At 43.1% G+C, this 25,011-nt stretch overlaps 1 protein-coding gene across 2 annotated transcripts in view; it reads right to left on the bottom strand.

Moving 5' to 3' along the window:
* The window catches only part of LOC129699993 (cation channel sperm-associated auxiliary subunit beta-like), an 87,805-nt gene that overhangs the window by 10,073 nt on the left and 52,721 nt on the right, over positions 1-25,011 (bottom strand). The window contains exons 5-9 of one of the 2 annotated variants that reach the window (XM_055640117.1): positions 23,798-23,998; positions 20,044-20,154; positions 13,905-14,015; positions 11,822-11,963; positions 1,153-1,247 (exon numbers count right to left, since the gene is read on the bottom strand). In XM_055640117.1, the coding sequence (XP_055496092.1) occupies positions 1,153-1,247; positions 11,822-11,963; positions 13,905-14,015; positions 20,044-20,154; positions 23,798-23,998 (660 nt within the window). The remainder of the gene's footprint in view (positions 1-1,152; positions 1,248-11,821; positions 11,964-13,904; positions 14,016-20,043; positions 20,155-23,797; positions 23,999-25,011) is intronic. The other variant, XR_008723974.1, reaches the window with a different exon arrangement.

The following is a 25,011-nucleotide window of genomic DNA, read 5'->3' as shown; positions in this document are numbered from 1 at the left end:
TGGTTCTGAAAACTACTGGTTACGTTTTATTTCCCCAATGAGTCAATGAAATTCAGCACTGGCTACAACCTACGAGAACCTAAGAAAACCTTCAACCTCCTGGCAACACACTAGGACCTTCTGGCGACCCATCTACGGCACGAGAATTCTCGCTACTCTCCATGACGGCTTCATTCTAGTCACCTCTAATTTTTCAACAGGTTGAAAAATTTGTGGCGACCATAATGAGGCCGTGACTAGTGCCCAGAATGCGGGAACTCCTCATGGCCATGAAGGCGACTCCCATGTGGTGACTGCATAGTTGCCTAAAAATACGCCTAAGTGGGACAGGCCCATTAGCCAGCTATATGCACATCTTGAAAAAAATTAACAAATGATAAAAAAAAGGAATACGTTTAAAGAAAACAGTTTCTAGTAATTTCAGTTTCTGAAGGATTAGAACAATGGAAGTCTAATATAAACTTTAGAACCAAGGAGCTGCAGATGCTGGCTTATACCAAAAATATACACAAAGTGCTGGAGTAACTCAGTGGGTCAGGTAGCATGTTCAAGAAAGAACTGCAGATGCTGGAAAATCAAAGATAGACACAAGTGCTGGAGAAACTCAGCGGGTGCAGCAAAAGAAATAGGCAATGTTTTGGGCCGAAACCCTTCTTCGGACTGATGGTAGCATCTCTGGAGAAAAAGGATGGGTGACATTTTGGATCTAAAGTGGGGTCCCGACCCCAAACGTCACCCATCCTTCTTCTCCAGAGATGCGGCCTGACCAGAAATAACTCCCCATTATAGTCCAGCAGTAATTGGGCTTGACAAAATACCACAACTGGATTTGAGCTGGCTTTTAACTGTTGGGGCAAGTGACAGAATGGATAGAATTTCCAGCCAGTCCTACAAATGTTTTCAAAGTACTGCATGGCTGGAAGTGAGGTGGAATAAAAATGGTCCAAAATTCCCAAATCAGTAATCAATGGAGATTTGGACATGGTAGTGTGTGTGTATGAAGGGGCAAGAGGCATTGTATTATTGTTAAAGGAATTTGCAGTAATGAAAGAGGATATGTAGTGGCCATGTAGGTAGAGAAATAAAATGGGAGGGGATCTCTTATATATAATCTTATTATGAAGAAGATTTACTGTCAAAATTATAACTTACAAATAAGCTAATGACAATTCCGTCTGGGTTGTGAATGGTGAAAACATTTTCATATAATTTTCTTAATTTAGAAAAGCTTGGAGTCAATATAGTACCTAGGCCAAAACAAAATAAATCACATTCAATATATATATTTTTAAATTGCTTTATGTAATGATGTGACCCGAACAATAAGATACAACACATATTTATTAAATCACTTACAGCATAGGATCTACAGTACGTTACAGCTCTGAGCCGCTTCATCTACTGACTGGCGTATGTGAGCTCTTGATGTTATAAAGCACGTACTAGGCAGAGCTACTACTAACAAACACTAGGATTGGCTAGCATGCAATAGCCAATCTACATCTCTTCTTGCAGAAATAAATAAACACCGGCGGCCAAGCAATATAAGTGGAATATTAAGAACATACTAGCAAAGTTATACAAAATTGCCATATCTAACGGGTGGCCAACAAACCGGTCCAGCCCTAATGCGGTAGGAGACCGCCTCACCTCCTTTTGCGGGAGAAAAGACCGGGGTGGGGAGTGGGAGAACAACCGGCGACCCGTCAGGCACAGGGGGAGACGAAATAGGCAAGCCAGGCGCCAAAGAGTGAGCACAAGGCATCAGGATATGGAGTCGCAGGACGTGGTTCCTTCACAGGAAAGATATGTTGATAGTTGCGTCTGTAGATGGCACCGTCCACTTCGACCAGATATGAACGTGGTTCTTTGGCAGGGGCGTGGATGTGTCCCAGGCGTGCATGGCCCTTGTCGGTTTGCAGATGAACCACTTGTCCACGCGCAAGAAGTATAAGTGGCTTGCTGGACTTGTTGAAAAACCGCTTCTATGTGTCACGTTTGATTTGCAGTTGTCTCTAAACCGCAGGAGCGGAACAAACTTGTGGCTGCAACAGCTGCTGGGAAACAGGCAGAGGGGCACGGGTTTGGCAAGACATCAGTTGTTGGGTAGGAGCACTCAGTATGGGATCCCGTGCAATGTTCCGTAGATTGAGTAAGTCAAGGTATACGTCGGATTTGGCAAGGTAAGATCGTTCCATGAGTTGTTTTGCACTCCAAACGGTGCGTTCGAAGAGTCCGTTGGACTGCGGGAACTTGGGACTGCTGGTAATGTGTTGAAAATCCAATCGTTTAGCAAAGTTTTTAAAGGCTTGGCTGGTGAACTGTCTGCTGTTGTCAGACTGAATACGAGCAGGAGAACCATGCACAGAGAGGTGCCGTTGCAGCTTCTCAATCACTGCCTCCGAAGAAATGGTTTGCAGTAGGTCTATTTCGAACCCGCCCGAGTAAGAGTCAACAAGAACCAGATAGTGTTTCCCGTGCCACTCGAAGATGTCGGTGGACCACGGGAGTGGAGGGGCTGGTTGTGGCAGTAAGGGCTGCTTCTGCTTTTGCAGACAGCGTCAGGCTTTTGCAGACAGCGCATGTTTCGGTTCTTTCGGGTATGTATTTGGTCATACTGGGTCAGTAAAACATGCTTTACGCCCTTTGGAGGGTTGTCTCCATGCCGGGGTGGCCCCTGTGGATGTCGTTATAGTATTCGTCCCATAGGACGGCTGGAACCACTGCCTTGTGGCCCTTGACGATTATTCCGTCCTGCAGCACTAGTTCATCACGAACCAGGAAGTAGGGGCGTATTTCCAGTGGGATGTTGGACTGTTTGTCGTGCCTACGGCGCCGGATGACTGTAGACAGCAATTGTAAAGTCTCATCAGCAGCCGTGTGATCAGCTAAGCTTCTTAAACGATAAGTTGGCACCAACGAGATCTTCATGACCGAGAATTCGTCCTGTTCGGAGAGTTGTTGTTCGTTGGTTCTGCGCGGGGCTCTGGATAGCGTGTCTGCTATGTACATGTCTTTACTTTTCTTGTAGACGATGTTGAAATCAAATCGCTGAAGTTGCGTCATCTATCTCTGTAGTCGTGCTGGGGCAGTGTGGATCAGTTTGTTCAAAATGATGACCAGCGACTGGTGGTCAATCCTGATGGTCACGGTTTTACCAAAGATAAAGTCATCGAATTTATTGCAGGCGAAGACCACTGCTAGCAGTTCCTTTTCGATCTGGGCGTAGCACTGTTCAGTGTCAGTTAGCGTACGGGATGCATATGACACGGGCTTGAAATTGGCGTCAGTAGTGGCCTGCAGGCATGCTGCGCTAACCCGTACTGGGAAGCATCGCAGGTGAACGTTACCGGTGACTCCAGATCGAAATAGGAGAGTGTAGGTGTGCTAGCCAGCTGCAGTTTGAGAGCGTCAAAGGCCCTTTGGTGCTGCGGGTACCAATACCATGCCGCGTCCTTGTGTGTCAGTTCTCGCATGGGGGCCGATATATCCCTGAGGTTGGGAATACATTTTCCCAGGTAGTTAACCATACCAAGGAATCGTTGTAAACTCACAACATCAGTAGGAACCGACAGTTCGTTAATAGCTGCGGTTTTCAGCGGATCTGGTCTGAAACCGTCGCTGGTAAAAACATGTCCGACGTAAGTGACCAGGAACTCGAAACCTGCACTTTAGTGGATTGAGCTGAAGCTGAATGTCTTTGGCACGGTCAAGTACTCTCTTCAGATTAGCATCATGTTCAGCCATCAACAATGAAGGCGCACGGGTACTCTGCAAACAATTGTTCCACAGTGCGCTGAAAGACTTCGCTGACGGAATTGATGCCGAAAGGCATTCATAGAAACTTGAAGCGGCCAAAGGGTGTACCGAACGTAGTGAGGTTGCACGAGTTGGCCTAGTGGAATCTGCCAAAAGGAGCTTCTGGCATTAAGGACCGAGAATACTGCTGCGTTGCCAATCTGTGCAGCGACATCCTGGCTGCTACAAATGTGAGAAGTGCATCCAGGTACAGCTCCTGAAGGACCGTGTTGGGGAACTGGAGAAGCAAGTGGATGACCTCCGGTTCGTCCGAAAAATGGAGTCGTTCCTCAACAACTCCTCCAGTAAGATTGTTACACCTAAGGTATTGGAAGAGAGAAAGTGGGTGATGGTGAGAAAGGGGGGGAAACTTGGAATGCAAAGGTCCCCGGGTGTTGTACCTCTTGTGAACAGGTTCACACACTTAGAAGTTGTCGGGACAGAAGACGTTATCACACTGAGCGGCGGACTGGCTTGCGAAGCAAAAAGGGCTGTTGAGCCAAAACCAAAGAGGCCAACGTCAGGCAACACCATTGCAGTTGGAGACTCCATTGTGAGAGGTACGGACAGGGGTTTCTGCGGCAACAGACGGGATTCGAGGATGGTGTGCTGCCTTCCTCGTGCCAGGATCCAGGATGTCACGGACAAAGTGCAGAAAATCCTCAAGGGCGAAGGTGAACAGCCGGAAGTGGTAGTGCATGTCGGCACAAGCAACATCGGAAAGAAGGGGATGAATATTCTGACGCGTGACTTTAGAGAGCTCGGAAAAATGCTGAAAAGCAGGACCCCCAGGGTTGTTATCTCCGGTTTGCTTCCAGTTCCACGTGCTGGCGAGAGCAGGAACAGGGAGATACGGGACCTGAATGTGTGGCTGAGGAACTGGTGCAGGGGGCAGGGATTTAGTTTCTTAGATCACTGGGATCTGTTTTGGAGGAAGGGGGAACTATACAAAAGGGACGGATTGCATCTTAACAGGTGGGGGACCAGCATTCTGGCTGGCATATTTGCCACTGCTACACGGGTGGCTTTAAACTGAATATGGGGAGTGGGGTGTCAATTGGGATAGTCGAGGACGGAGTTAAAGGGAAAGAGAGTAAAGGGATTGTTAATGATCCCAGAATTAACGGGAAAGGAAGCTCACAAAGAGATAGGAGCGTATAGCCAAGTGTAATAGGGATCGATGTGGAAGGTGAGATGCGTAAGGAATTAAAAATATTGTATATGAATGCGCAAAGTATAAGAAGTAAAGTAGATGTGCTTGAGGCTCAGTTAGAGGTTGGTAGATATGACATTGTGGGGATTACTGAGACGTGCCTGCAGGAGGATATGGCCTGGGAACTTAATGTTCAGGGTTATACACCCTATAGAAAGGACAGGCAGGTGGACAGAGGAGGGGGGGTAGCTCTGTTGGTGAGGGATGGAATTCAGTCCCTTGCGAGGGAAGACATAGGGACTGACGAGGTAGAGTCACTGTGGATTGAGTTGAGGAATTGTAAAGGCAAGAAGACACTAATTGGTGTTATCTACAGACCCCCAAATAGTAGCCCGGATGTGGGGTGTAAGTTGCAGCATGAGTTAAAACTGGCATGTAACAAAGGTAATGCCACTATGGTGATGGGGGATTTCAATATGCAGGTCGACTGGGAAAATCAGGTTGGTTCAGGACCCCAAGAAAGAGAGTTTGTAGAGTGCCTCCGAGATGGATTCTTAGAGCAACTTGTAATGGAGCCGACCAGAGAAAAGGCAATTCTTGATTTAGTGTTGTCCAATGAACCAGATATGATAAGAGAACTGGAGGTAAAGGAACCGCTTGGAGGTAGTGATCATAAAATGATTAGTTTTAATCTGCAATTTGAGAAGGATAAGGTTAAATCGGGAGTGGCAGTGATGCAATTGAACAAAGGGGACCATGAAGGCATGAGAGGGAAGCTGGCCAAGGTAGACTGGAAAGGGATCCCAGCAGGAAATGATGGTGGAACAACATTGGGAAACTATCATACGACAACAGGAGGAAACAAAACAGGCAATACGGGCTGAAAAGATGAAGTACGAAGGGAAGCTGGCCAGGAATACAAAGAAGGACAGTAAAAGCTTCTTTAGATATGTTAAGGAAAAAAGAGTAGCAAAGTCAAATATGGGTCCCTTGAAGGCAGACACGGGTGAAATTATTATGGGCAAGAAGGAAATGGCAGAAGAGTTGAATAGGTACTTCGGATCTGTCTTCACTAAGGAAGACACACCAATCTCCCAGATGTACTGGAGAACAGAGGATCTAAGGGGGTAGAGGAACTGAAAGAAATGTTCATTAGGCGAGAAATAGTATTGGGTAGGCTAATGGGACTGAAGGATGATAAATCCCCTGGGCCTGATGGTCTGCATCCCAGGGTCCTCAGGGAGGTGGCTCTAGAAATAGTGGACGCATTGGTGATCATTTTCCAATGTTCAATAGTTTCAGGATCAGTTCCTGTGGATTGGAGGATAGCTAATGTTATCCCACTTTTCAAGAAAGCAGCGAGAGAGAAAACGGGGAATTACAAACCAGTTAGCCTGACTTCGGTGGTGGGAAAGATGCTGGAGTCAATTATTAAAGAGGTAATAATGGGGCATTTGGATAGCAGTAAAAGGATTAGTCCAAGTCAACATGAATTTATGAAAGGGAAATCATGCTTGACTAATCTTCTAGAATTTTTTGAGGATGCAACGTAAAATGGATGAAGGGGTGCCAGTGGATGTAGTGTATCTAGACTTTCAGAAAGCCTTTGATAAGGTCCCGCACGGGAGACTGGTGACTAAAATTAGAGCACATGGTATTGGGGGTAGGGTGTTGACGTGGATAGAAAATTGGTTGGCAGACCGGAAGCAAAGTGTAGGAGTGAGCGGGTCCTTTTCAGGATGGCAGGCAGTGGCGAGTGGAGTGCCGCAAGGCTCTGTGATGGGGCCGCAACTGTTTACCATATATATTAATGATTTGGAAGAGGGAATTAGGAGCAACACTAGCAAGTTTGCGGATGACACACAGCTGGGTGGCAATGTGAACTGTGAAGAGGATGTTAGGAGGTTGCAGGGTGACCTGGACAGGTTGCGTGAGTGGGCAGATGCGCAGTAGATGCAGTGTAATATAGATAAATGTGAGGTTATCCACTTTGGTGTCAAAAACAAGGGGGCAGATTATTATCTCAATGGGGTTAGGTTAGGTAAGGGGGAGGTGCAGCGAGACCTGGGCGTCCTTGTACACTGGTCACTGAAAGTTGGCTTACAGGTACAGCTGGCAGTGAAGAAAGCTAATGAATGTTGGCCTTCATAACAAGAGGATTTCAGTAAAGGAGTAAAGAGGTTCTTCTGCAGTTGTATAGGGCTCTGATGAGACCACATCTGGAGTATTGTGTACAGTTTTGGTCTCCTAATTTGAGGAAGGACATCCTTGTGTTGAGGCAGTGCAGTGTAGGTTCACGAGATTGATCCCTGGGATGGCGGGACTTATATGAGGAAAGATTGAAAAGACTACGCTTGTATTCACTGGAGTTTAGAAGGATGAGGGGGTATTTTATAGAAACATATACAATTATAAAAGGACTGGACAAGCTAGATGCAGGAAAAATGTTTCCAATGTTGGGTGAGTCCAGAACCAGGGGCCACAGTCTTAGAATAAAGGGGAGATCATTTAAGACTGAGGTGAGAAAAACTTTTTCAGCCAGAGAGTTGTGAATTTATGGAATTCCCTGCCACAGAGTGCAGTGGAGGCCAAGTCACTGGATGGATTTAAGAGAGAGTTAGATAGAGCTCTAGGGGTTAGTGGAGTCAAGGGATATGGGGAGAAAGCAGGCACGGGTTATTGATAGGGGACGATCAGCCATGATCACAATGAATGGCGGTGCTGGCTCGAAGGGCCGAATGGCCTCCTCCTGCACCTATTTTTTATGTTTCTATGTTTTTATCCTCTGTGGTTCACATTGGGTAATGTGGGCGCTTGATGGCAGTGTTAATGCAGATTGGATCTCCTCCTTGTTTTTCTTGGTTGCAACGACCATGGTGGAAACCCAGTCGGATGGGTCAGTTACCTCGGCAATAACACCCAATGAGACCATGCGTTTGAGTGCAGCGTGTATTCTGTCACGCATGGCATGTGGGACATGATGTGGCACTCGGACCAAGAGTGTGACTTCAGGATCAACAGTGATGCGATATTTGACAGGTAACTTGCCAAGTTCATCATTAAACATGTCTTTGTATTGGGAGAGTAGCTGCTGAGTGGGCTCATCAGTGAGGCAGAGTTTGTGCACAGCCCGTCCAAAGTAGAGCAGACCTAGATCGTGGCATGCATTGATACAGAGCAAAGTCTCTGAATTAGCTTTAACAATGTAAAACTGTAAGGTGCGGGTCTGTTCATCTACAGTGCATTTTTAATCTGCTTTTCTGAGTTGGTGCAGAACCTCTCCCCCATAAGTCCGAAGCGTTGCGGAGGCCTTATCAATAAGTTCAGCATTGCGAATTTTTTTGAACTCCCTTAATGATATGACGTTCACTTTTGAGCCTGGGTCCACCTTGGCAAGATGCGGCCTGTTATTCACGAACATAACTTCAGGGTCAAGTAGCTCGTTAGACGAGGGGAGGAGGGAGTGGATGGCAGAACTGTTATCAACACTGTCTGAGAGCGAAGCGGGGGATGACAACTTGGGAACTTGGGAGTCAGTATCCGTTAAGCAGGTGAGGGTTGTCATTGAAGCATTAGGAGTTACACGGGAATGACAGCTTCGTGCAAAGTGGTTCAATTCTTTACAGAGATTGCAGACGTTATCTCGGAAATACGGCAAGAATGTTCTGCTTGGTCAAGGGTCAATTCAGTGTTTCGGAGAAGCTCAGCTCTCAGCTTGCTATCAAGCATTCCATCCACCAGCTTATCTCGTACTAAATCTCCTTAAATCACGAAATCGACAGTGCGCAACCATGTGCTTCAGCCGCTGATAAATTGTTCAATAGGCTCATCGACCTGCTGTAAACGAGCATAGAATTTGGTTCTTTCAATAATATGGTTTGAAGGCATATCACACAGTTCTCTGAACTTTCTTAGCAAACCAACAGGGTCGTCAATTGTTTCTGCCGGCACACGGACCTGGCCGTTGTCATCCAAAACAGCAGGAGCAAAGGTGAAGTTGTCGGCATGATTCATTGCCTCAGGTCCCGCAAGATTGAGCAAAACAGATGCATGCACTTCTGGGGGGTCATTCCGATGAACGATGTGAGCATAATGAGTGTAGTCACGTTCGAAAAGACCCCATCGTTCAGCAATGTCTGAATCAAAGATCAAAGGGCTTAAGCGGCGACACGAATTAGCCATAACGGAGATAGTAAAGACAAAAACTAATAAAAGAAAATAAAACCCGGTAAACTTAAACGGAGTGGGTCAGACTCACTGTCTGACACCATGTAATGATGTGACCTGAACACAGGTTAAGATACAACAAATATTTATTAAATCACTTACAACATAGGATCTACCTGCAGTACGTTACAGCTCTGAGCTGGTACATCTACTGACTGGCGTATGCGAGCTCTTGATATTATAAAGCACGTACAAGGCGTAGCTACCACTAACGCACACTATGATTGGCTAGCATGCAATAGCCAATCTACACTTTAGTTCATACTTTTTTCCAGATATAAATTAGAGATTCAGCTATATCTTTTTTTTACACACCCATTTCAACTACATTCTCTATATTCAGTAGCACTCTTCAATTGATCATATTTTCAGTTGGACATCTGTGCTTTCTCCTGTAATATGCCTTTGCTATGTCCATGAGTGGACAGAACAACCAATCTTCATTTCCTTTTTTTTAAATTTAAATGTTTTAATATTTTTATTACAAGCAAGTACATATCATAATAAAAACATTTCATGTATATCAGTCAGTCATACACTGCTAATATTATCAGTTGTATATTGACCCTGCTTCTAGTTTTTTTTATAGATAGAGAATAAGAAAGAAAAAAACATGATAAAGAAGAATGGAATAATTTACTAATAATACAACATTGGAGATAGGTTCGTAAATTATAAAGTATAACTTTTCATCTAATCCTGAGTTTGAGCTTCAGTCAAGTTCCCGTGCTGAACCAATCCACCCCTTCAAATAGTCAATAAATGAAGACCATGTTCTGACAAAAAGTTCTTGTTTGTCCACTAAGACAAATCTAGTTCTTTCCAAATGTATGGTCACCGACATTTCCATAATCCACATTATAATTGTGGGGGTTGTAGTCGAGAAAGTTTCTTTGGCTTGTTGTAAGTGTTAAGCTTTGTTCTGATAATCCTAGTGTTTATTCGTTTTGAGTCGGGATCCAATTGGGTGTTGACAACTTCAGAGATTATTCTAAAAATATCTGTCGAGAAATTTTTGATTTTTATACAGTTTACGAATGTATGAGTTAAGTTAGCCTCTAAATGCTGACATGTATCACATATAGGAGAGATTTGAGGGAAGATTCTATTTAGTTTTGTTTTAATGTAGTCTGTGTAATACTTTAAATTGTATTAAAGAGTGTCTGGCATTTACCGAGCATTGATGTATATGTTGTAAACTTTTGTCCCAAATATCTTTCATTATTGGTTGGCCTAGTTCATTTTCCCATGTTTGCCTATATAATTCCGTCGGTGGTACCTCACTAATAGGATATTATAAATATGAGATATTAATTTATCTGTATTAGGAAGTTTATTCAAACATTCATCAAGAGTTTCTGGATCTCTTCATTTCCAATTTCATAATTTACCTTTGGGGAGAAGGAGTTCTCGATCTCCCCTTTGGTTAAGTTTTATCATGACTGAGCAATCTGGAAGACACTTCTATTCTGTTAGAGAATTCTAAGTTGTGAAATTCATGTTCACTGTGGCCCTCCAACACGATGAAGGGAGAAAATCTTCACTTACCAACAAACATCATTACGTACTTTCCACAATCGAAGACGTTCATAATTGAAGCTGATAGCTATTGGAATAACTAAAAATGTTTTTTTTTGCTCTAAATGGAATTTCAACTATTTTTTCCGTGTCTATTTTCTGAGCACAAAAGCAATAAAGACATCTAGATCCTAGTGCATTCTAATTGGTTTGCTGCAGCACGGTGCCAGTAACACTTTTAGTCATTGGCCCAATATTGCAAATTTCAATTTTGCTTAGACAACTGATGGTACAGTAGATACTGTCTTGTCCATGCACAAATTGCATGGGATATTAAGTTGAAATCCTACTGAAATATGCATTTATCAAACAAACAATTTGAAGATAGTGAGAGGCTGGGAAAGGGATCAGTTCTGTTTCTTTTCACACACATGCTACCTAACCTCTTGAGTGTGAAGTATTTTTGGTTTACGTTAGCCAGCATCGGTAGATCTGAAGATTATTTCCTGTTTTTATGTTGACATTTCAATTGATGGGGCTAGAGGAAGTGGTTGAGGTACTGAGCGAGTACTTTACTATTAGAGGACACTGAGGATAGCAAGATCAGGGAGAGGTATATTGAAATTCTGGACATGTTAATATCGAGAAAGGGGTGGTATTGAGTCTCTTGAAGAACATTAAGATGAATAAGTCCCCATGGCCTAATTGGATCAGGCATTATTGAGAAAGGCCCCATTAACATCTGGTACAACTATAACCTCTAGACGTCACGCTGCCTTCCATCTACACTTCATGCTGCCGCGACAAGGTCTCTCATCAGCTACAGTGCAGTCCTGGCATCCCATCTATCTCATTGGAGATATTTCAACAATATTCAATTGGACATAATCAGACTTTACCTTGCACTAAATTTATGCTGAACCCGTTATCTGTACACTGTGGACGGCTTGATTGTAAACATGTATAGTTTTTTCTTTGTCTGGATGGCACACAGACAAAAGCTTTTCACTGTTCTTTGGTGTACATGACACTAATAAACTCAATGTCCCAATGTTGCAGATTTACAGCTTTTTAAATTCCTGATTTATGTTAAAATTGTAATCGATGTGCGTATGTTTCACTTACTTGTCGCTCTCCAGTTAACCCGGTTGTTTACTTCATTGAATACAACAAAGAATGGAGAAGTTAATGCTTGATCGTTTTCTTCTGATTTCCTCAGCAAAAGGGAGATGTCTAAATCATAGGCTGGATATTGAACCCTGTAAACCTTTTAAAAACAGAGGTGGTGACATAGTTCAATACACAATTGCAGTATATTTATAAATGTGCTTCATTGACATACAGGACGAATATAAAACCATGCAGGTTTATATTAATAGGCAATGCTTTTGAAGAAGGGTCTCGACCCGAAACATCACCCATGCCTTCTCTCCAGAGATGCTACTTGTCCCTCTGAATTACTCCAGCTTTTTGAATCTATCTTCAGTTTAAACCAGCATCTGCAGTTGCTTCTTACATAATGCTTTTTGTTGTGACAGTATGTACTAGTACAGTTTACCTGCACTTCTTCAAAAGTTAAAATGCCACCACCAAATTCATGTTCAATTCTCCTCCCTTTTTTAGCACCAGAGATAGTGTTTCCTCAATAAAACCGATGTCTTTCACTTCTTCCAGCGGTGGTGTCTTCCCTTGCAACTCCAGGAAATATGGTGCATGACATTTCACCACCTCCATGCGCATCAACCAGGGGCCCAAATACTTTTTCCAATTGAAAAAATAGTTGTTGATGGTATTAACCAATATATCCAGCATTTGCATAACTGGGCAAACAAACATGGGTGATTGGTCTTCTAAATATCCAACTCACTCCTTCTCTGACCTTGCTGATCGTGAAACATAGAAACATAGGAATTAGGTGCAGGAGTAGGCCATTCGGCCCTTCGAGCCTCCAGCATTTGCCTTCTCTCTCCATACCCCCTGATCCCCTTAGCCACAAGGGCCATAAACTGGGCAAGACAAGATTCACCACTGCGTGAAAAAAGTGATCTGGTTTTAAAGGATTTCTTTAAATATGACCCCTTGTTTTAACATTGGGAACAATTTCCTGCATCTAGCCTGTCCATGAATTTTGTAAGTTATAAGATCATGTCAATCTTTAATTCTAGAGAGTAAAACCAAGTCTACCAGTCTTTCTTCTAAGACCCTGACATCCCAGGAATCAGTCTGGTGAATCTCTGCACTCCCTCTATAAAACTTCCTCAGATTTGGAGACCAAAACTGTACGCAATACTCCAGGTGTGGTCTCACCAAGACCCTGTACAATAGTAGAACCTCTCTGCTCCAATACTCAAATCCTTTTGCAATGAAAGCTAACATACCATTCGCTTTCTTTACTGCCTGCTGCACCTGCATGCCTACCTTCAATGACTGGTGTACCATGACACCCAGGTCTCGCTGCATCTCCCCCCTTCCCAATCGGCCACCATTTAGATAATAGTCCTTTCCTTCCACCAAAATGGATAACCTCACATTTATCCACACTGCATCCCTAAAACTGACCAATAAACACAATTGAATTACCATTGGGGCTTTGGACTTTCCCCTGACAATACACTTTATGTTCACCGACTAAGAAGGAGACGACTTGTATTTGGCTGCAAAATTTAACCATTGCAGCACCTGAAAAAGTGTATTATGTAAAGGATCAAACAATCTGTAAGGATCAAAATAATAATATGCTGCTGCTAATATCTTAAAGATAATATAAGATGGAAGAAAAGTGAAGCAAGAGTAAGTTGCTCAAAAGTCCTTCACTTAATGCCTTGATATACCAGAATTATTTCTCAATTCCTGTGGCCTTAATGCACCATTAAAAGTTTGACCTTGGAGATGATTTCAGCCTTAAAAGATTTATTACTTGTTGTTGTTGCTTCACACTAAATAAATGTTTCTAAGCATTTGAATATTGGTAAAGATGCTAATTCTCAATTATTAACCAACTTTCGATTCAGATGTCATAAAATTAATTATGATATCTATTTTCATTGATTGCTTTGTTCAGTCATGGTAAACAGATACTAATTATCCAGGTGCTGACTGAAGTACTGCGAAACATTATGGTGATTTAATGTGAATTATTGTAATCTAAAATGATGTTTTTTTAAGTTTTAGCTGATGCGACCCCATTCCAGGTGAACAACAATCTTACCCTTTGTCTGCAGTCTGAAAATTCAGCAAAGGAAGATAACCTCATTTCTGGAGTGCAGCCACATTCCTCCCTTGATTTCTTCCCTGCACATTGCTTGTAGCTTCCAGTTTCCTGTAATTAAAATCAGGGCTAAAGGTGATATCTCAATTTTGCTTTTCTGGTATTCACTTCCAATCAGCTTTATTAAATAGGAAGCATTTATAGCAAGTGTACATAAAAGCAAAAGCTTTTATAGATATGTGAAGAGAAAAAGATTAGTTAAAACAAATGTAGGTCCCTTGCAGTCAGAAACGGGTGAATTGATCATGGGGAACAAGGACATGGCAGACCAATTGAATAACTACTTTGATTCTGTCTTCACTAAGGAAAACATAAATAATCTTCCGGAAATAGCAGGGGATCGGGGGTCAAATGAGATAATAATAATAATAACTTTATTTGTTAAGCACCTTAAAAACAACCAAAGCTGACCAAAGTGCTGTACAGAAAAAAGAAAACAAGCAAGACATCATAAAACAGGCAGAACAACAGAACATACAACTAACACGAGGCGCATAAATTACATACGAAAATCCAAACAATAAATTAAAAAACGTAAAACACGAGTACGAACAACGCAGCAAAACCAAGCAAATAAAGTTAATAAACAATTCAACACCTCATTGGTCTACAAAGGCCACGGAGAATAGATATGTCTTCAGGAGTGACTTAAAAACAGCTAGAGAAGGGGCCTGTTTAACGTGCAGAGGCAATTCATTCCACAATCTCGGAGCCGACACAGCAAAGGCACGGTCCCCTCTGAGCTTCCGCTTAGTCTTTGGCTCAATCAGGAGCAGCTGATCATCTGACCTGAGAGAGCGGGAGGGCGAATAAGGGTGAAGAAGCTCAGATAGGTAGGATGGGGCAAGACCACTTAGGGATTTAAAAGTAAATAAAAGAATTTTAAAACAAATCCTATACTGAATAGGCAGCCAGTGGAGAGAGGCCAAAAGGTGTGAAACATGATCATGCTTTCGTGTGCCAGTCAAGAGACGAACAGCTGCATTCTGTACCATCTGGAGACGGGCGATGGAGGACCGACTAACCCCCAGATACAGTGCATTGCAGTAATCCAGCCGGGTGGTAACAAAGGCATGGATTACCGTCTCAAAGTGCTGCCTTGACAAAATCGGCTTTATTTTTGCCAGCTGCCTCAGATGGAAAAAAACAGATTTAACAACAGCCCTCACCTGACAGTCAAATCTAAGCTCAGGGTCCACTTTAATCCCCAGGTTCGTGATGTTAGGTTTGAGATATGCAGACAAAGAGCCTAGATCAACAGGGGGGGCCCCAGAGGTGCCACCAAAGATCATTACCTCTGTCTTGTCATCATTAAATTTTAAAAAGTTCAGTGACATCCAGGCCTTTATGTCACTGAGACACTCAAGCAAGAGCCCGACAGAGTGTACACCCCCCTTTCCCAGAGGCACATAAAGCTGACTGTCATCAGCATAAAAGTGGAATGAAATCCCGTGCTTCCTAAGGATGGAACCGAGTGGGAGCAAATAGAGTGAAAAGAGGAGAGGGCCAAGAACTGAGCCCTGTGGGACCCCACACGAGAGAGGAGCAGAGGAGGATACAGAGTCCCCAAGGCTGACACAAAAAGTTCGATCAGCCAAGTACGACCTGAACCACTCCAGTGCTATGCCCCTGATACCCACCCACTGCTCCAAACGGGAGATCAAAATTTCATGATCCACTGTGTCAAAGGCAGCTGACAAATCTAAAAGCACGAGGACAACACAGTCACCTTGATCAGTAGCCAAAAAAATATCATTAAAAACCCTCAAAAGGGCCGATTCTGTGCTGTGCCGGGACTTAAAACCGGACTGGAAAACCTCCAAAACGTCATGTTCCTCCAAAAAGGCCATCAATTGCCTGTGCACGATCCTCTCTAGGACTTTTGATAAAAAAGGCAGTTTGGAGATAGGCCTGAAATTCCCAAGAACTGCAGGGTCAAGAGCAGGTTTCTTAATCAGGGGTTGTACTACTGCATGTTTAAAAAGCGCAGGAACAACACCCGAGGACAAACTGCTATTAACGACAGCGATAACAGATGGTCCTACAGTGGGCAACACCTCCTTAAACAGCCGAGGAGGAACAGCATCATTCGGAGAACCTGAGGGCTTTGAACGACCAACAATCTCATGCAAAAAGGAGAGAGACACGGGCTTAAAATGATCAAATACAGCCGTGCATGGAACAGATACCGAGGGGTCATAAGCAGATGGTGGGATTAGAGCTCTAATCATAGCGACCTTATCAACAAAAAAGCGGAGGAAGTTCTCACACACAGCAGGGGACGCCTCCATACAGACTGCCTGCGGGGCATTAAGAACTGTGTTAATGGTGTTAAACAAAACACGAGGGCTGCGGCAGTCAGAGAGGATAATACCTGAGAAATGTTTCCTCTTAGCAGCTTTCACAACTTTCTGATAATGACACCAACTCTCCCTCAACATTTGAAATGACACCTGCAGTTTGTCTTTCTTCCACTTCCGCTCAGCTCTACAACACTCGCGCCTGACAGCACGAGTCGTGTCATTCATCCAGGGCTCAAATTTAGTTTTAGGCTGCCTGAACTTCAATGGAGCCACAGTGTCCAAAACAGTCTGGCAGGTGGAGTGAAGCCATGAGCTAAGCTCCTCTGTATCACACACAGACTCAGGAACGATGGAGTTCAGAGCGAAAGCAGCCGAGAACTGAACAGCAGTGGAGGGGCTAACAACACGACAGTGCTGAGCAGGAGCGCGAGGTCGAACTGCAGTAGGTGCAATAATAACCTCAAATAACACAGGCATATGGTCGGAAAACACGGCATCACAAATTACTAGATTAGAAACGGGCAAACCATATGATAGGACAAGATCAAGCGTGTGACCATGCTCTTGTGTAGGTCCTGACACAGATTGTACAAGACTAAATGAATCAATGAGATTCAAAAAGTCCTTTGCCATAGACTTTTCAGGACAACACACGTGAACATTAAAATCCCCTACAATAAGTACACGGTCATATCTAGGCATGATTTCAGCCAGGAAAATAGAAAAGTCATTTAAAAAGTCCTTATTATACTTTGGAGGCCGATAGACCAGAGCACACAACACTGTGTTAGAGCCAACCAGCTCAAACAAACTTAATTCAAAACTTGCTAAAGAGGATGAAAGCAACAGCTGTTTACATTTAAAATGACTCCTAAAGACAGTAGCTAGTCCTCCACCTCTGCCCGACGTCCGCGGGGAGTTAAGATAGCAGCAATCAAGGGGTAACATCTCAGCGAAAGCGCTGGACTCACCAACACCCAGCCATGTCTCAGTCACACAGAGGAGATCTAACCCTCTGGATTCAAAAAAATCTTTCAAAATAAAAGTCTTGTTCACCAGCGACCTAGCGTTCACCAGGGCAATCTTGACAGGAACAGGCTGGTCCACGGCGTCCGATGTCAGGGGAGCCCGGCACAAGGGCCGCAAGTTGAGGAGATTTAAACCACGCCTGCGGGGTCGAGGAGAGGAGGGGCCACAAGGGAGGAGCAGTTCTTCCGGGCCAACGGCAGGCAGCAGGCAGCAGCCATCAGGGTCCAACGAGCGTCGAGGAAGAACAAGTGAACGAACGGGACCAATCCCAGTCCAGGAAGACGCAGGTAAACTCACCAGACAAGCCTTCAGCCTCACCAACCGGCCGCCGCGTTTACCCCGGCGACGTTTACGCTTACGCCGAGGAAGTGGAGCCAGGACAAGGCAAAGGCGAGTCGGGGCCCTTGCCAGAAGATGGAGGAACTGAGTGAAATCCAGGTTAGCCGGGAAGTGGTGTTTGGTAAATTGAATGGATTAAAGGCCAATAAATCCCCAGGGCCAGATAGGCTGCATCCCAGAGTACTTAAGGAAGTAGCCCCAGAAATAGTGGATGCATTAGTGATAATTTTTCAAAACTCTTTAGATTCTGGAGTAGTTCCTGAGGATTGGAGGGTAGCTAATGTAACACCACTTTTTAAAAAGGGAGGGAGAGAGAAAACGGGGAATTACAGACCAGTTAGTCTAATGTCGGTAGTGGGGAAACTGCTAGAATCAGTTATTAAAGATGGGATAGCAGCACATTTGGAAAGTGGTGAAATCATTGGACAAAGTCAGCATGGATTTATGAAGGGTAAATCATGTCTGACGAATCTTATAGAGTTTTTCGAGGATGTAACTAGTAGAGTGGATAAGGGATAACCAGTGGATGTGTTATATCTGGACTTTCAGAAGGCTTTCGACAAGGTCCCACATAAGAGATTAGTATACAAACTTAAAGCACACAGTATTGGGGGTTCAGTATTGATGTGGACAGAGAACTGGCTGGCAGACAGGAAGCAAAGAGTAGGAGTAAACGGGTCCTTTTCACAATGGCAGGCAATGACTAGTGGGGTACCGCAAGGCTCAGTTCTGGGACCCCAGCTATTTACGATATATATTAATGATTTGGATGAGGGAATTGATGCAACATCTCCAAGTTTGCGGATGACACGAAGCTGGGGGGCAGTGTTAGCTGTGAGGAGGATGCTAGGAGGCTGCAAGGTGACTTGGATAGGCTGGGTGAGTGGGCAAATGCATGGCAGATGCAGTATAATGTGGATAAATGTGAGGTTATCCACTTTGGTGGCCAAAACAGGAAAGTAGATTATTATCTGAATGGTGGCCAATTAGGAAAGGGGGAGATGCAACGAGACCTGGGTGTCATGGTACACCAGTCATTAAAAGTAGGCATGCAGGTGCAGCAGGCAGCGAAGAAGGCAAATGGTATGTTAGCATTCATAGCAAAAGGATTTGAGTATAGGAGCAGGGAGGTTCTACTGCAGTTGTACAGGGACTTGGTGAGACCACACCTGGAGTATTGCATACAGTTTTGGTCTCCTAATCTGAGGAAAGACATTCTTGCCATAGAGGGAGTACAGAGAAGGTTCACCAGACTGATTCCTGGGATGTCAGGACTTTCATATGAAGAAAGACTGGATAGATTCGGTTTGTACTCGCTAGAATTTAGAAGATTGAGGGGGGATCTTATAGAAACTTACAAAATTCTTAAGGGGTTGGACAGGCTAGATGCAGGAAGATTGTTCCCGATGTTGGGGAAGTCCAGAACAAGGGGTTACAGTTTAAGGATAAAGGGGAAATCTTTTAGGACCGAGATGAGGAAAACCTTTTTCACACAGAGAGTGGTGAATCTCTGGAATTCTCTCCCGCAGAAGGTAGTTGAGGCCAGTTCATTGCTATATTTAAGAGGGAGTTAGATGTGGCCCTTGTGGCTAAAGGGATCAGGGGGTATGGAGAGAAGGCAGGTACAGGATACTGAGTTGGATGATCAGCCATGATCATATTGAATGGCGGTGCAGGCTCGAAGGGCCGAATGGCCTACTCCATTTCGATGTTTCTATTTACATCCAAAATTTATTTTGACCTTTCCTTTTTTGCATTAATGCAGCATTGTGGGTAACGCCAACATAATTCATGAAATTCATGTAAAAAGCAGGAATTTCATTTGTAAGGTTCACAAAGGGGAATATCCAATATCAGTGCTGCTTGCTCTTTGAATGTGCTGTAAGGGACATCCCACCACACAATAAAAGATAGGCACAAAATGCTGGAGTAACTCAGCGGGACAGGCAACATCTCTGGAGAGAAGGAATGGGTAATGTTTCGGGTCTCGACCCACTGTGTTACTTCAGCATTTTGTGTCTATCTTCAGTGTATAACCAGCATCTGCAGTTCCTTCCTATACAATAAAAGGTGTTCCAGTTACAATGGACCATTGTTCCTGAATGAATGCATGCAACTTGGCAGCAGGATCAGAGCATATTCTCTACAGTCTCAGAGGGACCCGGGCAGGCAGGTGAAAAGCAGTAGCTGTAAGAGTCCTGTTCCTTGTGCACAGGAGCCATGGAGATTCTCCAGCATTACAGCCAGATGTTCCTGACAAGGAGTTGCCAGGAAATGCTGCAAGGAGATGAATGCAGAAAATTCTACAGGTGATTTGCTGCCTGGGGCAAAGGGAAAATTACACAGTAGCTCAATACTATTTCATGATTCCTATTTGAAAATGACATTTCTATATATAAAGTACTTACCTTTGAGATTTTATAATAGTCTCGAAATTTTGGTTTACTCGGATCAGCATTATAGATGTTATCGGTTACTGGAACATTGATTCCATGCGTGGATGGTGGTCTGTAATTTATCTATTATAAACAAAAATAATTTTACTACCTTGTTGATATATCTGCACTATGGAAAATGAGAATGAGTATATTTCACACGCAGCAGCTTTGCGCTCTCCAGACCGATTAAATTCGGAGCAGCCCAGCACCGAACGCGGCTGTGGAAAAAAAGTTCTGTTTTACTGTTTTACTGTTCTTTTTATAAATCATGTTTCTCTGGGTATCTAAATTTTATTAGTTGTTTAAGTTATGACATCGGATGGAAGCTGCATACCAAATCTCGTTGTACCTATGTGCAATGACAATAAAATATATGATTATTATTATTATTATTATTATTATTATTATTATTATTATTATTATTATTATTATTATTATTATTAGTAGACTAGACTAAGTCACATGGGAGGCCTAGTCCCCCAACGCAACACATTCCCCAATGCAATATTCCACCACTCACCTGTTCCCCCAATGCAACGTCAGGAGCTTTCTGTAGCCGTGGGGAGGGGGGAGTGTTGGGGAGTGCGGGTGTGGGGGAGGGGGATGTACGAGAGGGGGGGGGGGTGTGGGCTCACCGGTTCCCGTCCCGGGCTCCAACCGCACATACCGGCTCCATACTCACTTAGCGGCTCCCGTCCCCAGCGCCTGTCGTGCTCACAGCCGCCACCTGCGTACACAGTCAGCCCCCGCCTGAAAACATAGCCAGCTCTCGCCCGTGAACACAGCCATCCCCCGCCCGCAAATACAGCCAACCTCCGCCCGCGAACACAGCAGCCCTCGCAAGCAAACACAGCAGCCCCCCCGGCTGCACTCTGCTCCTTCAGTTTTGTTCTCCCTACCGCTGGAGTTTAGAAGGATGACGTTTCACAGAACAGCAAACCAGTTGAAAAGAATAACGTTTTCGGCAAAAGATTTAAGTTCTAATTATCTGAAGTTACAAGTTTATGATTTGATTTATAATCATGATTTTACAATTTTTGTTTAATGTTGTATGAATGTATTTGTTTGAATCACCTACATTCTCCCACTACAGGCAGTTGTGAAGCTTGGACTCGTTCCACGGGTGGATCTTATTGAAACATATAAGAATTATTAAGGGTATGGACACGCTAGAGGCAGGAAACATGTTCCCGATGTTGGGGGAATCCAAAACCAGGGATCACAGTTTAAGAATAAGGGGTAAGCCATTTGGAGACGAGGAAACATTTTTTCTCACCGAGAGTTGGAATCTTTGGAATTCGCTGCCTCAATGGGCAGTGGAGGCCAATTATCTGGATACTTTCAAGAGAGAGTTAGATACAGCTCTTAAGGATAGCAGAGTCAAGGGATATGGTGAGAAGGCAGGAACGGGGTAATGATTGTGGATGATCAACCACAGGGGCGGATTAAGGCTCACTGGTGCCCTAAGCACTGATCAATCTTGGTGCCCCCTTCCTTTCCACACTGACCCAGTCCATTTTATTTGTTGACCTGTCTGACCAGATATACAATGCAGGTTGCAGCAGTACAAAAATGTGTTCATATGATAACACAATATACTGTACAAACTAAGCCAAGCTTGGGCTACATAAAGTTCTACAAAAATGCAATACAACATCTATTTTAATATTTCACAAATTAAATGTATCAAAGTTCCAATATTCATGACTTGAAAGGCATTTTTCTACATTTCATTTTTGCAAAATCACTGATAACATCCTCGAAATTAATACTTCTCAGAAAGTCTGCTCGAATTGTTAATATACACAGTGAGTCGAGTCTTTCTTGAAGCATAACTGATCTATTTGGGTTTTTTACACGTTTCAGTTGTGAGAAAGACCTCTCTGTTGTGCAGTTGGTGACCATTAATGTTAAAAATATTCTTAAGGCAATTTCAACATTTGGAAAGGCACTCTCTAGTTTGTCTTCTGTAATTGTGTTGTAAAGTTCCATGTGAGTGAAAGATGTTTTCTTGGTTGTTTTAAACTTATGAAGAACATATGAATGGAACTGCTGAAGCTCTGTAGACAAAGTCTTGTTCATGTCATCTGGATAAGCATCAATGAGTGTCTGACAAGTCTTTGAGTACCTTTCACTTTCTGATAATTGGGAATTAGCACCTTGTTGGGTGTGTTTTTTTTTTTCACCCTTTTCCTAACTTTTTGGTGCCCCTTTTGGCCCTGGTGCCCTAAGCACGTGCTTAGTCTGCTTAATGGTTAATCCACCCCTGATCAGCCATGATCACAGTGAATGGCGGTGCTGACTCGAAAGGCCGAAAGGCCTACTCCTGGACCTATTGTCTATTGTGTTGCAGGTAGATAAGATGGTCAAAAAGGCTTTTAGCACATTAGCCATCATCAGTCAGAGTATTGAGTATAGAAGTTGGGAGGTCATGTTGCAGTTGTATAAGACGTTGGTGAGACTGCATTTAGAATATTGTGTTCAGTTCTGGGCACCATGTTATAGGAAAGATACTTTCAAGCTTGAAAGGGTTTAGAAAGACTTACGAGGATATTGCCAGGACAGAGGGCGTGAGCTGTAGTACGAGGTTGAGTAGGATGGGTTTCTACTCCTTGGAGCGCAGGAGGATGAGGGGTCTAAGAGTGCAAGTACATACAATACGGATTGCTGCAGGACTGACTTTTTTGACCTTTTCATTATACCCTCAAAGTCTGCCCATCATTTCCAATTCTGATGTAAATCTCTACATATTGGATGAAATTCAGGTTGTATTAATTTTTATAACGTACTTTAATTAAAAGTTTTGGACATTCTGGGCTTCCTATGCCTCAAAGCTTATTTTAAAGCCCAATGAGTTTATGTAATAATTAGTACCCATATTTACAATTAAGTATTTTGTGATTTACTGGTGCTCTCTGAAGTTGTGATTAAGAACTGTATGCATTGTTCAATTATGCTGACATCTTTATCTCCCAAGTCATCTCCCTCTCATTAAATGATGGATGGTGTGTTTTTGTGTAAAGACTGAATTAAATATTGATCAGGAAAATTAGAAATTTATTACAGGTACTACCACAAATTTGCATCCTTAAGAGTAAAATCATATCTTGGTTGCTCTAGTCCAGTGGTTCCCAACGTGGGGCGTATGCCCCACAGGGGGGCAATTTGATTTTTAAGGGGGGGGCAATTGAGCGCGACTGAGGAGGTCTGGGTCCAAATTTTCGATTTTTATTTTTTTGGATTTTTCATCAGGTAAACATATGTAGTTTATGTTTCAGATGTTATTTTGAGTAAATAATTTTTTTGGGGGTAAAAAAAGGTCTTTATTGTGTAGTTATTACATAATCACCGAGCCATCGCTCTTCATGCACGTCGCACGAAGCCTGCTAGGTCATGGGAGAACCTTATTTATTGAATTGGATTTAGAAATGCAATTCAAAGAGCTTTTGCTAAGTTACCCTTATAATATCTATTTCCTCCGTTTTCTCTCAAGGGAAAGCAAGGGGGGGGGGCATCAGGATTTTAGAGGTAATTAGGTGGGGCATGGCCAAAAAAAGGTTGGGAACCACTGCTCTAGTCAGTAAAAAGGACTTGCAAGCAACTAACCCTTATAATACTAATTGTGAATGATGACATATTTCAGGTTCAAAGCATCACAGAGATTATTTTTTACAGCAACTTCTTCTGTAGTACAATTTAGGGTTATTTTCTGAATGGTACTTACAGGCAAGGTCTTCAAAAGAACAGAGTCAGTTTCATCATGTTTTGGATGACCATACAACCACTCATCCCGACTGATTGATATAGGCTCTTTATAAAGGATCACTTTTCCAACTGGACAGGTGCAAAACAGAATAATTGGGATGCTAATTACTGGGCACAACAGTGATGCTTCAGAAATAGAAATGGACACTGTAGTGTATCCCTAAAATAAAGAGAAAATATTTTTTTCAACAAACAGCTGTAAATATGGTGTAATTAGGTAACTTCATCTGAATGTTCTGAGATGATCGATGAACAAAGATGCTCTTGATGCACCGAGAACGGAACAATGAAATTCGTACTTGCTGTAGCTTTTACAGGCCCGTTAATGCAACAAGACAATAAATAAACAATAATCAATAATAAATAAATTAGTAGTTATACAAGGTAACCAAATCATGTGACTGGAAGCTGAAGTACATAGTGTAACCCTTAAATTCCATAATAGTTCGATGCTAGATAGATAGATCCTTTATTGTCATTCAGACCTTACGGTCAGAACGAAACTATGTTGCCTGCAGTCATACACAGAATCAATAATAACAAAACATACAATAAACACCAATTAAACATCCACCACAGTGAGTTCACCAAGCACATCCTCACTGTGATGGAGGCAAAGTCTTAGTTTCCATCTCTTCCCTCCTTGTTCTCCCTCTGCGCTGAGGCGGTCGATCCAGGCCGGAGATGCCGCTCTCCAGTCCAGCTGAGGTGGGATTATGGTCAGGATTAAACAAGTGTGGTTCAATATGTTGGTTCAGTGTTATGGTGATTCAAACAAAGTTAATTTAAGATTTCTGAATCCACCTGTTATCTGAAAAAGCATTGAAAGTCGAAACCAATTTTACAATTGTAAATTAAATTGTATATGCCATTAAAAGATTCAGTGCAGCATCCCATTTAGGAAGGGCAGGGAATTCAATTAAACTATTCACACAACCATTCACACATGCAGAGCCAGAAGATTGAAGCCAGAGAAGACTAATGGGGCTGTCTCAATGTGCAAGCTAATTCAAGAGTTCTCCAGAGTTTCACCTGATTCGAACTCAGTGAATTACGGTAATAGCCGCTCGTAGGTACTCGGGGCTCTCGTGAACATTTTTCAACATGTTGAAAAATCTTAACGAGTCTTCACGAGCTTACCGCGTTTCCCGATTACCTGCTGTTAGCGTTACG

This window comes from Leucoraja erinacea, chromosome 9 (genome assembly GCF_028641065.1).
Source record: "Leucoraja erinacea ecotype New England chromosome 9, Leri_hhj_1, whole genome shotgun sequence".
Classification (NCBI taxonomy): Eukaryota; Metazoa; Chordata; class Chondrichthyes; order Rajiformes; family Rajidae; genus Leucoraja; species Leucoraja erinaceus.
Note: the sequence above shows the minus strand (reverse complement) of the source record. Positions and strands in the feature narration are given on the sequence as shown.